The 13,715-nt window shown below is 36.0% G+C and overlaps 1 protein-coding gene and 1 long non-coding RNA gene across 12 annotated transcripts in view; one reads left to right on the forward strand and one right to left on the reverse strand.

Moving 5' to 3' along the window:
- Positions 1 to 13,715, reverse strand: part of Mctp1 (multiple C2 and transmembrane domain containing 1) — a 539,183-nt gene that overhangs the window by 219,440 nt on the left and 306,028 nt on the right. For all 11 annotated transcript variants that reach the window (XM_063245361.1, XM_063245358.1, XM_063245362.1 and 8 more), the window contains exon 3: positions 8,790 to 8,932. In XM_063245361.1, coding sequence (XP_063101431.1) covers positions 8,790 to 8,932 — 143 coding nt within the window. The remainder of the gene's footprint in view (positions 1 to 8,789; positions 8,933 to 13,715) is intronic.
- LOC134475290 (uncharacterized) overlaps positions 4,566 to 13,715 on the forward strand; it is a 32,937-nt gene continuing 23,787 nt past the window's right edge. The window contains exons 1-2 of the long non-coding RNA XR_010046430.1: positions 4,566 to 4,686; positions 10,785 to 10,896. This is a non-coding gene — a long non-coding RNA (uncharacterized LOC134475290). The remainder of the gene's footprint in view (positions 4,687 to 10,784; positions 10,897 to 13,715) is intronic.

The following is a 13,715-nucleotide window of genomic DNA, read 5'->3' on the forward strand; positions in this document are numbered from 1 at the left end:
CATTAAGATGACTATAGAAAATAATTGTCCTACATATTTTAAAAGTTAGAAGAAAGGATATTTTATTAGTGAACATCAGTTATACAGACTAATGGGCTTCATTTTGAGACACTAATGTATGCATATAACATAACCCAATCATTTCTTTCCTGCTCCCATTCCTAGCCCTGCCTCCAATTCTCTTCCTCTTCTCTAACAATTACTTTTCTACCATTCTGCCATTTCTCTGCCTTTAATTATTTTTCCCTAGATGCTTTACACGAGAGAAAATGTGTAATATTTGCCTCTCTGATTCTGGCTTCTTTAACATGCTGGTTTCCATTCATTTATTGAGGACAATGTGACTGTCTCAATATCTTAGCTATTGTGAATTGAACCACTATTAAACATGGATTCTTACATATATCTATAGTATGCTGACTTTAATCCTTTGGGAGTATATAAAGGAGTGGTACACAGATGGATTGAATGACAATTCTATTTTTAGTTTTTTGAGGATTCTCCATGCTGATTTCCACAGTGACTGTGCTAATTTACATTCCCATTAGCAGCGTGGAAGGGTTGCTCCCTCACCCTCCATCCTTGCCAGCATGGAATATTTTTCATATTCTTGATGATAGACACTTGGTGTAGTTTTATGTTTCTACAACTCTTTTAACTTGGTGCAATTACATTAGGGAGTCTTACCATTATTTCCTGTGTGGTTAAATCTTATTCAGAAAGTTGTTGCCTGTGTCTGTGACTTCAAATATATTCCTTATGCTTTACTTTTGTTCCAGTAGTTTCAAATTTTACATACCTAAGTCTTTGATCCATTTTAAATTGACTTTTGTTCAAGGTGAGACATAAGATAATTTCAAGGTCTACATAACCAGTTCTTCCAGCATCACCGAAGAAGCTATCTTTTCTCCAACACATGACTTTGGCCTATTTGTCAAAAATCATGTAACTTTAGTTGTATAGGTTTGTTTATTTGTGCCTATTTTATTCCATTGGTCTACTTGTCTATTTTTGTGCTGATAGCATGTCATTTTGTTACCATGGCTTTGCAGAACATTTTGAAATTGGGAATTGTGATACCTCCACCATTGCCCTTTTGCTTAGGATTGTTTTGTTTATTGTAGCTCATTTGTGCTTCTGTATCTATTTTAGGACTTTTGTTCTAGTTCTGTGAAAAAACGTCATTGGTATCTTGATGATGACTGCATTGAGTCTCTGTAGATTTTGGTAATGTGACCACTTTAATAATATTAATTCTGCCAATCTATAAGTAGAGGTCATTGTATCTTCTAGTATTTTCTTCAATTTCTTTCTTCAGTGTTCTGTACTTTGTTGGTATTGCTTTCTTATTTTTTTCAAATAAATTCATCATTGCTGTACAGAAAATATATTGATTTTTGTATGCTGATTTTGTGTACTTCCACTTTACTTAATTTATTAGATCTCAACATCATATGGTCTTGCAGATAGAGCACTGTCTGCAAATAGGAATACTTTGACTTCTTCCTTTCCTATTTTCTATCACTTTATTTCCTTCTATTGCTTAACTGCTTGGCAAACAGTTCAAGAAATACTACACTGAAGAAAAAATGGTTCAGAATGGACACTCTTGTCTCATTCATGATTTTAAAAAGAAAATTTTCAGCTTTTCCCATTCATTATGCTGATGCTGTGTTTGTCATAGACAGCTTTAATTATATTGAGATAAGATCCTCCTATGCTTGTTTCTTTAGGGTTTTAAACATGAAGGTGTGTTGAATTATACTGACTGTATTTTTCTAAATCTATTGCTATGATAAGTGTTTCTTATACCTGATTTTATTTATGTAGTGTACTACATTTACTGATTTACAAACATTGAACCCTCTTTGCATTATCAAGATAAAACCATGATTATGATATGTTATTTTACTATGTTGCTGAATTATGTTTGTAAGAACGTTTTTGAAAACCTTCACATCTATGTTCATCAAGAGAATTGCTCTATATTTCTCTTCTCTTTTTAATTGTTTCTTAAGTTCTTATTTAGTTTTGGTATCAGGGTGATACTGGCTTTAAGGAATTAATTTGGGACCATTCTTTCCCTTTCTGTTTCATGAAAAAGCTTGAAGAGTGTTGATGTTTTTTTCTTCATGATCTGGTAAAATTCTTTAGTAAATATATCTGATCCTTCACTTTTCTTTGTGGATCCTTCACTTTCTTGTAGTTTATTATTCCTTTAATCTTATTGCTTGCTCTTAAACTGATAAAGTATTTTTATCTCCTTTTGGTGACATTTTGTTAGGTCACATATATCCAGACATTTATTTGTTTCTTTTAGATTTTCTAATTTATTGGAATAAAGTTTTAAAAACAGTTCCCAATAATCCTCTGAATTTTAGTGGCATTTGTAGTAACACTGTTATGGTTTGTGTCTAGATATCCACCCAAAGTTTTATGCAATCACAGGATCTTTTTGAAGGTTGCTGAATCTAGAACATGAGATTCATTCATAGTCTGATACTGGGATTAAAGGTGGATGATTGCTGGATTCGTGTATTAATGAGATTAGCACTGACCTAATGCCATTGGACTGGATATAATGTAAGGAACAAAAGAGGCTTGCCTCATTCTCTCTTGTTACTTTTGCTGTCTGCCCCCCTATCTTCTAGCCACAGTTTATAGACTGATCTTCTATAAACTGTGAATTAAATGCTTTTCCTCCTTTAAATTTGGGTATTGGGTATTTTGTCTTAGCAATCACAAAAAAGTAAATAACACAAAATTTGGCACCAGGAGTGGGGTTGTTGCTATGAACATGTGGTTCAGGAAATGTTGTTAATGGATTGTGGGAAAAGTTTAGAAAGGTTTGGAGACACTAGCTGAAAAATTAGCACTAGAAAACCTTTGCCTGTATTGTATGGGAAATTCAGGTTAAAGCTCAGCAAACCAGAAGGCTGGTAGAAATCTTTCCAGCAAGGACCAGGCTACAGAGGTTTCTACTGGGAAGAAGGATTGCATTGGTTTTTGGACCACAATGCAACCGCTTCTGCTGTGTGTCTGTCGTATGTAACTTTAATTATATTGAGGGAAGATCCTTCTACTCTTGTTTCTTCAGGGCCTTAAACATGACAGTATTTAAAACATTGTCATGTTTGTTATGGCTTGGCAGAAAGCTTATCTGCATTTTATTCACATCCAAAGACATTTCCTGAGACAAAGATTAAAAAGTGGTGGGCTAATTAATCTGGCAGAAGAAATTTCAAGACAGTTTAATGTTAAGTGCTGGCATGGCTACTGTTGGGAGCTTTTAACCAGATTTATATTGAGAATCAAGAGCTAAGTACCCAGTAGCATGAATTAAAACATTATGAGTTTAGTCACAAAGGAAGATCCAGTAATGCTATGGGATGTAAAGGTAGAGCAGAGGAGATTTTGACTGCAGAGAAGAAACAGAATTGTAAAGATGGCCTGGGGGCATCACAAGAAGCAGCATAACTCTGCCCTTTGCAGCTTAAAAATTGAAAAAATGCAAGATTTTGCTTTAAAAAGAAAGTCACAGAGCACTATGTTTCAGAATGGCAGTGGCTGCACCATGTTCCAGAGTGGTGGGGGCCTAGAGAATTTATTCCTTAGAATTGGATTCAAAGCACTCAGTGATCCAGGCACTAGACTGTGAGAAAGAAGGAAGCCTAGTACTGCTCCTGCTTGCAGCAGACTTTGGCATCATCCATGTAGGGCTGATTTCAAGTGCATGCACCATGGAAAAATCTATAGAATCATTAAGGATTCCATCCCGATTTCAGAAGGCCTGGGATTCCAGGCAGTGTTCCCTGAGAGGGCAGTGTGTGAAGCTGTGAGTGTGAAACCAAAGGTGCAGTGGAGAACTCAGAAGTTTTTAGAAGCCAGCAAGGTAGACTGAGGAAAACTGCAAGGAGAAAGCCCAGCAGCCCCAGAAAAAAGCCATGGAAGCAACAACCGCCAGAAGTTCCATAGGGACAGAGACATCCAAGCCCTTTGGAGTTCCCATCTTGCCGCACAGTACTTTGGATGCTGCACGTGGAACCATAGGACTTAATGTTTGCTCCACTCGATTTCTACTTATTTTGGTGCCATTCTTTTGTATCTCCATATTTTTAGCTTTTGGAATAAAAATTTCTATCTTGTGTTGGAAGTGTTTAACTTTTTTTTCATTTGTACAGAGGCTCACAGCTAAGAGTTTGCTTGAAACCTCAGATGAGACTTTGGACTTAGACTTTTCAACTATGTTGAAATTTGGGGGACTTTCAAGACTCTTAGAGATGGACTAAATTCCTTTTATGGGGGTAAAGGAATATGCACAAATCTTTGGGGAGCCAGGGATGGAATGCTAATGGCTATGTCTAGATGTCCCCCCCCCAAAGCCTCATGCAGTCCTAGGGATTTGGGGGGTGGTAGCTGAATCTACAATGTATGATTGATTTACAATGGAATGCTGGAATTAACTGTGGTGGGATTAAGGGTGAGTGATTGGTGGATCAGTAGGCTGATTGGCTTGGCATTGCCCTAATTCCACTGAACCAGATACAATATAAGGGACAGAAAGAAGCTTGTTTCACTCTTGTTGCCTTTGCTGCCTTCTGTCACCATGTACTGTTGCCTCTCTGCCATGTACCTCCTTGCCTTGGAGCCAGATGATTATGGAATGAAACCTCTACAAACTATGAGGTATGTAAACCTTTCATTCTTTAACTTTTGGTGTCCGGTACTGTGTCTCAACAATGAGAAAAGTAACTAAGTCAAACAATGACTTTTTCAACTCCATTTTGTTGAAATGTACTCTTTTTTTCTCCATCTTTTTGTTAATTTGGTTAAAGGTTTATCTATCTTGCTTATCTTTTCAAAGAATCAACTCTTTGTTTAATTATCCTTTATATTTTTTAGTAAGACTCTATTTCATTAATTTCAGCTGTGATATTTATTGCTGCTTTTTTAAATCTTGGACTTGATTGGCTTAGTTTTATTTTTTTAAGACCTTGAGATACATATTAGGTTTTTTATTTGAGCTCTCTTGATTTCCTAAGGTAGATACTGATAGCTACATTTCCTCTTAGATCTGCATTCACTATATCCTAGATTCTGATACATTGTGTTTCCACTATCACCTTATTCTAAGAATTTTTTTCAAGTTTATTTGTGATTTCTTCAATGACCCATTAATCATATAAAAGTTTATTATCCAATCTCTATGTTTGCTTAGCTTCTAGAGGCTTCTGTTGTTTTATAGTTTAATTCTAATATTAACTGATAGTATGCATGAGATTATTTCAGTTTTTTGTAGTGTTAAGACTTGCTTTGGAGCCTAAGATAGGGTCTAATTTGATAAAGTTCCATGAACTTCTGAAAAGAATGTATATCCTACTCTTATTGGATGGAACACTTGAAATTCACAAGTTCTGTAGTTTACATCTGGTATTTTTCATTTTTGGGGGGGGGTCTGAATGATCTATATATCTGTGAAAGTGGGGGTACCAGAGTAACTCACTATAATTATGTTGGGATCTCTCTATTGCTCTCTGTTGAGTGGGTTTTGTTTTATTGGGTATGCCAATGTTTGACATGCATATGTTCGTAACTGTTATATCTTCTTGGTGGCTAGTTGCGTTTACTGATATGTGGAGAACTTCTTTGTCTCCTCAGTGCATTTGACATGAAATCTGCTTTGTCCTGAATATGTCTACTTACTTTCAGATTCCATTTGCATGGAATATTGTTTTCTATTCCTTTACTTTGGGTATGTCTTTTGGATGAGGTGCTCCTTGAGGGCAACATATATTGTATGTGGGTCTTGTTTTTTTAACTTAATCTGACAGTAGGAGTCTTTTAACTGGAAAATTAAGACCATTTGTGTTCAAGGTTGTTGTTGAAAGATACGCACTAATTTCTGGTATTTTATTGTGTTTGGATACTTGATTGTTTTTATATACTTACTTGTTCTTCTATTCTTCATTTGTGTACAATGTTCCTTTTAGTAGAGGAGAAAAATTTTTGAAAGTATTTGCCATAAGGTAATTTTAAATGAGAAGACACATATTTAATATGATTTAAACATTACATGACATATATATTTGTCATATATATGTATATATATCATATATATAAAACACGATATATATGTGCATCACATTGTAACTTGTTAATATGTACAATTTTTACATTTTATGTATGCATTAAAATAAATTTTGTTTTGAAAGTACAAAGTTCCAACTTATAATTGGGACACATAAACCAGAGTATCACAAACATTACTTCTAGCTCTTCTGTAATTATGAATAGCGGTGTCCATATCATGATGCAGAATTTGAATTCAACTGAACTGGTATGGATACTATATTTACCCTACAGCTGTAGGATGTACTTGGTGTATATAGAAAGTTTGCTTCTATGGTTCCTGTGTTAATTAAAAGTACTGCATTTTAACTCCTAACTTATGCTGCTACCTGATTATAAAGGCTTATAACTCCTTTCATGAATTTTGCTCTTATTTGCCATTACAAATTATTCAGAGTTAAAAATATAACTCTTTCCACTAAAATTAAAAACTACATGAATCCAATGAAAAGTATATTTTTACTTTATGCACAGTATGATAAAATATGACATTTCTAAGATTTTTCCAAAAATTTTGTTTTTCTTACAAAAGTAGTGCAAACACTACAGCTTTAACATAGTTTTACTAACCTTGGCTCAGAATAAATTTTGTTGCCTTTTATAATTCTTACATTTGCACAATTAGATACTCAAACACTTCATTCTCCTTTAGCTACAAATAGGAGGGTCAGAGGCTTAATATGTTCTAACCTGCGTTTCACAGATGAATTTTCATGTTACCAATAATGACAGAATCAATTAGTTTTTAAGAAACCTTTCAGGCAAGATTAATTATCCAATGAATGTTGAATTAGTGACTATGTGAGATTTTGAGGCTCATTTTTCACCAATTTAGAGCAAAAGGATGATGTACAACCCACTGCAGTAACAGGAGAGAAAGTTTGGTTGCTGAAAAGTCAGAACTTAGGAGCACAGAACATCACAGAGAAATAAAGGAAAGGGAAGTTAGTTATAAAAATAAAACAGGAAATTTTTAGCACATAATTAGTCTTGTAATTCCTTAAGGTTTCATCTTTTAAAAACTACCTCAAATTAATGAAAAGCCTTTGAAATCTTTTTTGGTTATAAGATAGAGAAGAAAGTTTTCTTCCCAATATCTTTGCCCTCCTCATTCCCCAAGTAAAGAATTTTGTCTGCAGCGAGGGATGAGGGAGCTTAGTTAATGTAACTTAATCAGATTGCCTCGGATCAGGTATTTATTCAAACTAAGCTGTCCAAAATGATTTGCCTTACACAGAATAAACACACTGAGGAGTATGCAGTAGGTTTCTTTTCACTTTTTGGTTTCTTGGTAGTTTCGACTTTCTTGTCCACACCAAAGGCTTCGCCTCTTCCCTACTACCAGAAGCCCCTTTCCTTTCTCCTCTGGCACACCCTTCTTGTATGCAACCCCATTCTCCTCCACTTTGGCCCTCCTGCTGCTGCTGTCTTATCCACCCAGAATTTGTGACCTCTAATTTGGGGAAGAATGGCACTGGCACACGGTAATAGTAGATAGCTTTAGCTCTGACATCATTCTCAGGGTTTTTGGTGGGTTCATTTTTAGGACTCTGCAAGGAGCAATTTTAAAAGATTCTGTTTGCTTATGCTAAGGGCAGCACTTCCAAGAATTCTTCTACAAGCCTCAGTGATGCCACTGTTCTCATTATACACAAGGCAGGGCCCCCTGAGCTGTACATGATGCTCCCATTTTGCCCTAGGGAGCATGGAGTATTTGGATAACGTTCCAAGCCTGTAGTTTTTTTTTTTTTTTTTCAAGAGTCTAAACATCCTCTTTCATCTGGAAACTTTCCATTTTACCTTTGGCCCACCAGAAAGCTCACACACTTGTGCAATGCGACAACATTTAAACATGACTAGCGCTGATAAGGCAGAAGTGGCCAATGTAGAGCAGACTGCATGTGGCTTTTGGGTTGAGAGGAAGTAGAAGTTCTAGTGTTTTGGTTGATGCAAAAATGTGATAGCCTCAAAACATAGCTTTGAAAGTGTCCTTGTTGAAATGCAAACTCTGGAAATTCAAATTCACACCATGGCTCTACCAGCACCCAAGCCTCAGCCTAGGTTTAGTCACCTGCTTCATCACAGGACAGCACAGAGCTGTCTCTCATTACTCTGTCAAGCCGATGTGAAGAAAGTTCACAATATCCAGCTGAATGAGTGTTGAACACAGAAAAGTAACATTTTTCCAGACCACACCTCCTTCTTGGAGAACATCCATCTCAGTAGACAAGTGTATACCATGGTGGGAGGAGGAGAAAGTCTTTGTCCTCTTAACCTGGCAGCTCCTAGAGGAAAAGCTTAAACAATGTAATTCTTAAGCAGAAAAGCTAGTTTCTGTGTTGATCTCTCCTTCTCAATAGTTTATATGGATACTTATTTTCATATGCTCCCAAAATGCACTAGATCAGTTGATAGCACCAAGCTGGAGCATATGTGCCTCATAATGCTCCTAAGGTAGAAGCACCCTGAAGAGAAATGGCTTTGCTAGCATCTGACCCCTTTTATTTCATTTATATTACATTATCAATATATTAGAGTGGTGAATGGCAGGATGTGTCTCCAGTGAAAAATCTCATTAGACAGACAAGTATGATAAAAAGGCTGTTAAACAAGGGCTTCTATGTCAGATTTCACTAGGGAAAAACAAACAAATTGCTTACCTTTATATACAATGGTTCCCTAAGATGTTCGACAAGAACACAAGTTTTTTCCTCCCACACAGGATTGAGGTTCTTGTGTATTATTTTACTTCTAAAAACTTCTTTTCTTCCAATTTTAAACTTCACGTATGGATCACTTGTCCCTGTTAAGGAGTGGCAGATTGATCCACGTTAATCAAACTTTTCTATGGAAGCAAGATGCTTCTTATTAAAACATCAGGGAGAATCTAAAAGAAGAAAACTTATCAAGTGGGAAAATAAATGTTTTTCTGAAATCTTTCCTTATATATGGAAGTGACAGTAAATTAGGCTTCTTATATAATTACTAATACATATAATGTTAACTAATATATAAATAATATACCAGCTAATATACATATAATACATAAAATATATTAACTAATGTATGATGCACATTAATGAATACACATTAACTCATGTTTTATCCAGTATATTAACTAATATACATATATACACGTATATTCACATCTGAGCATGAGGTTGAGAGATAAGACCAACCTTGACTTAAGTTGAATTGATACAGTTATTAAAGTTCCCTAGCGAAGGTACATCAGTTACTTCCCCATGTAAGTTGTTCTAGTTATAATAATCTTTATCATCGGGAAACAATTCTTTGTATCATGCTCACCACCCTTATGAAAAGTTAGACTTAATTTTTCATGTTTTGTTCAAACTGAAGCTACAGTTGATAACTATGATTGATACAGTTTAAAGGAAAATATGATTGGGGCTCTGAAAAATTTAGTGGCAGAGGTATTAGCCATTGCAGTTATGAAGCTGCTATCCTTAATTTCATGTTTTCAGTGTTCCTCACAACTAATGACACATAAACACCTGTACTGAAGATAAAGCTTGACTTAAACAATTAGCCTGTCATATTACTCATTTGAGGCTTTCTAAAAATTTTCTACATTCCTTTCCCTCAAAATTTAATGCCTTTTGTATGCATAGACCAAAGTATAATAAAATAATGATCTCACTGTCCCATTTGCAAAACTCCATTTCATTTGTACAGCTTGAGCTTATAGAAGTAAAAATAAAAATATTTATAAATATAAGTGCAGTCTGTTTCATGGTAACCCACTATAAAGCATTCATTAGGGGATGCAATACAAGAACATGTTCAATGGTTAAAATGGGTATTTTTATCTTAGTGCTTTCAACTATGGACTAAGTACTTGGGGAGGCAGGGGTGCTGGCAGCACATACCTTGAAATATATTAAATCAATGAACCTATTTGAATTTTCTCAGTCATGCTCTAGATAAAGTTATTTTCACTGGTTTTAAAAAATAATCTATGTAATTACTAATACTTGTTAGACATAGTAAAATTCATAGATCAGAGCTCAACTGTATTAGTGTTTTATAAACGTCCAGCACCTGGTATAGGATCTGGCAGGTTTTAGAGCCTCAATAACCATTTGATAAACAAATACATTTTTAAGTGGCTTAAGTGTGGGTCATAAAGGTATTCTGTAAAAATTGCTTGATGAAAAGAAAAACTGGGCATCTCTGTTTTAAGTTTGGGGAGATGGGATAGTTGTTCAAAAGGTTCTACAGCTTTGCTTCCTACTCAATATCTCCCGTGCTCAGGTCTAACATCACTGTGGAGCCTTTCAGAAATGAGTTCCAGAGGTTTACAAGAGCTCCTGTGCATAGAAACAAAACCCTTACCCACAAAGTATATCTGAAGATGACAGCTGAGGACAAGCAAAGGTCTCTGGGTGTTGAAAGCAGACGTCCCAAAGCCATATGTTTAATGTCTTGCCCTATTTCTGCAGGATCAATATTTACTCTGTTTAGATCAAATGAAATTTGGTTATCAAACTTTCAGTATAAGAAAGAATAGAATACTAGGCTAGTAGAAGCCTATGAGAATGTAGTAAAAAATAACAATTGTTATGAGATTAAAGAAAAATAATTTTAAATTTTGAAGAGAATTTTCAATAATTTTTAAAATTTTCACTTTTTAGAGCATCTTGGAATGAAGTCAAATGGCTCCAAGAAATACTTGGGACCTTACAGGTGAAAGAGATGGCAGCAAAATCAAGACAGATCTGAGAACAGAAACAGAACAATGTGATGGTAAGAGTAAACAGACAAATGGACTAGATTAAAAACTGAGAAACAGATGAATAGAACATTCTATTTGATAATAGTCACAACACAAAACATTAATGAGCAAAAAGAAAAAATATAAATCTAACTCATCGTATAGAAAAGATGAAGCCTGATTCCCCACCTTGTGTCACATGTAAAAATGGACTCCTAACAACTCCCACAGCTCAAGTGAACTTTAAATCCACAAAGCTAATAGAACATACAGGAATGAAGATAAAGGAAAAGGTTCCTTAAATTTGAGATAGAAAGACAGTTCAACTGAGGACACTATGATAAAGTTAACCAACACATGCCACACTGGAAATATCTGCAGTCCCTGAAAGAAAAAGCAGACTAATATCTTGCATAAATAAGAATTCTTGTAAATCAGTAAAAAAGAAAAGAAAATCTGTTTATAGAAATGGCTACATTTTATGCATAGTCAATCCACAGAAGGAAAGCCCAAACAACAAACAGGTAAGTAAAATAATTACCCAAAACACTAACAATAAAAGAAAGACAGACAGATAATTAAAATAGTGAGACGTGACTTTTCACTGAGCAGAACAAACTTGGAAAATTGGAAGCTGGAAATCTAAATATCACTTTGTGGGCCAGCTCCCATCTTCGGAGTGTTCCTGTGTCCTCAAAGTCAAAGTTAGTCCTTCAGGCAGCTGGAGTTCAGGTTACACCCTCAATACAAGACTAATATGGCACCCTGAAGTTTAGTGTGTGAAACAATTATTTTATTACATTCAGGCATGCTATGGTGTAGGAATTAAGACAGGACACAGTCGCTTGTCTCTGCTCAAATAGAGCTGGACTTCAGCTAAGAAGAGTCAAATGTTTTGAAGTCAGAATCTTCTGTCTGGATTTTGCATGGCGTGACTGTGGTTGGTTCTCTCTAACACTTACGTGGAGTTCAGTAAGTCTGGTCCCATTGTGTCAAAGAGAAGGATGGAAATTGATCTGACTATAGCGTTTAGAAGCCAGCCCTTCAGGCAATGATTAGGAGGACTAGATAAGATGATGGGGCTGTGGCACCATGATTCCATTCCAGGGGCTTTATAAGAGAGACACAAAACACGGAACACACACATGAGCATGCTGTCTTCTGCCACGTGACCTCCTGCACCACCTCAGGACTCTGTCAGCAAGAAGGTCATTACCAGATGCAGGTCATTAACTTTAGACCACCACACCCATGAGCCAAAATAAACTTATTTAGAAATATATGTAAACTTCTCATTCTGTGGTGGTGTGTTACTGACAAAAGAAAGCAGATTACTGTGGCACTCCTATGGTGGTGGCAGGCTGGCGGCTCTGGTCTGTCTGCTAAATATGCACACCCAGCCTCTCCATGTGTTTTTCTCTTGTGGGACACTTTGTCTTTCTAACAGCATGACAGCTGGGTTCCAAGGCAAAGCATTGAGAGTGTATGACATTTTAACAGTTTAGACTTTTTCATAACGTGTTCTAAAAAGGGCACACAAACATACTCTATTTGTCAAGGAAAGTAGAAAGGCTTGCTCTGATAGGATGCAAAGTCTATCACCTGATGTGAGGAATGCTAAAGTCATATTTTAAGAAGAGCACATGGGATGAGAAATATGCCTGCAACTATTCTTTGGGAAATGAACATTATCGCTGTTTATCATGGAAGTGAACAATCTGAGCAAGAAATAATACCAAAAGAGGACGGGGGACGGAGTGGAGGGAGCTGTGGATGTGGTCAGTACCCACAGTGGAAATTATGGTCCCTATCTATTTGGTTCTTATGCCCTGGCCAAGATGGCCTTACCTTCTCAGCTTCAGTAGCCTAGACAGTCTGATTCCTGATACAGGTCTCTGGCCTCTGTTTTCTTAGTGTAGCTTTCATGAAACTTGTAATTCCCCCTCTGCCCCTTTGAGAATGAAATTCTCTCTCAGGGTCTGGCTACTCTCACACATCCAGGAATGTTCTAGGGAGCTGGAAGCTATTCCTTTTAAAAGTGATCACACACACTAGGAGTTGTCAAACACTAATTTTTTGGCCCTCTAGCAGTGCTATACACTGATTTCCTTGAATATGGTCCGTTTTCTAGAGTAGTTTCTGATTACAGCTGAGATCTCTGAGTGATACAGCAGAAACTAACATGTTGGTGAGGATGTGAGCAGATGGGAAACTTGTGTTCTACTGGTAGAAGGACAGAATGTTTTAGCAATTTTCTGAAAGCAATCTGGCCATTTCTTATGGAATTATGTATATGCCTTATGATACAAAAATTCCATTTCTGGGCCTTTATTCCAGGAAGTAGTACCCTTGTAACAGGTACTACTTACAAAGATAGGTACGAAAGCATTATTTGTCGCTACCTGGACATCTTTCACATGGGAGGAGAAGTCTAAAGTGAAATAGACATAAACAGAATGAAAGCAGTTGAGAATGATGAATTCATTCAAAAGACAATATCTAATAGCAAAATGATAAGTAATAAATACAAGAAGCATGTCATGTATCATGACATCATATAGGTAAATAAAAACCACAATCACATGAAATAGTTTATATTCCACTGAGTTACATGTAATTCAGAATAACAAAATACAATAAACTAGGTAGCTTATAAACAACAAAAGCATATTCTTATGGTTTTCAAAGCTAAAAAGTCTAGGGTTAAGACATCATCAGATTAGGTATTTTGCAAAGTCCTGCTCTCTAATTCACCTGTGCTCGCACATGCCAGAAGACTCACAGTAGCTCTCCACGGTTTCCTTTACAAGGACATTAAATCCTATTTGTGGTAACCCTCCCTTTATGATCT

The sequence above is a fragment of the Cavia porcellus genome, unplaced genomic scaffold (assembly GCF_034190915.1).
Source record: "Cavia porcellus strain 051 isolate PalLab524CR breed Dunkin Hartley unplaced genomic scaffold, mCavPor4.1 scaffold_2, whole genome shotgun sequence".
Lineage (NCBI taxonomy): Eukaryota > Metazoa > Chordata > Mammalia > Rodentia > Caviidae > Cavia > Cavia porcellus.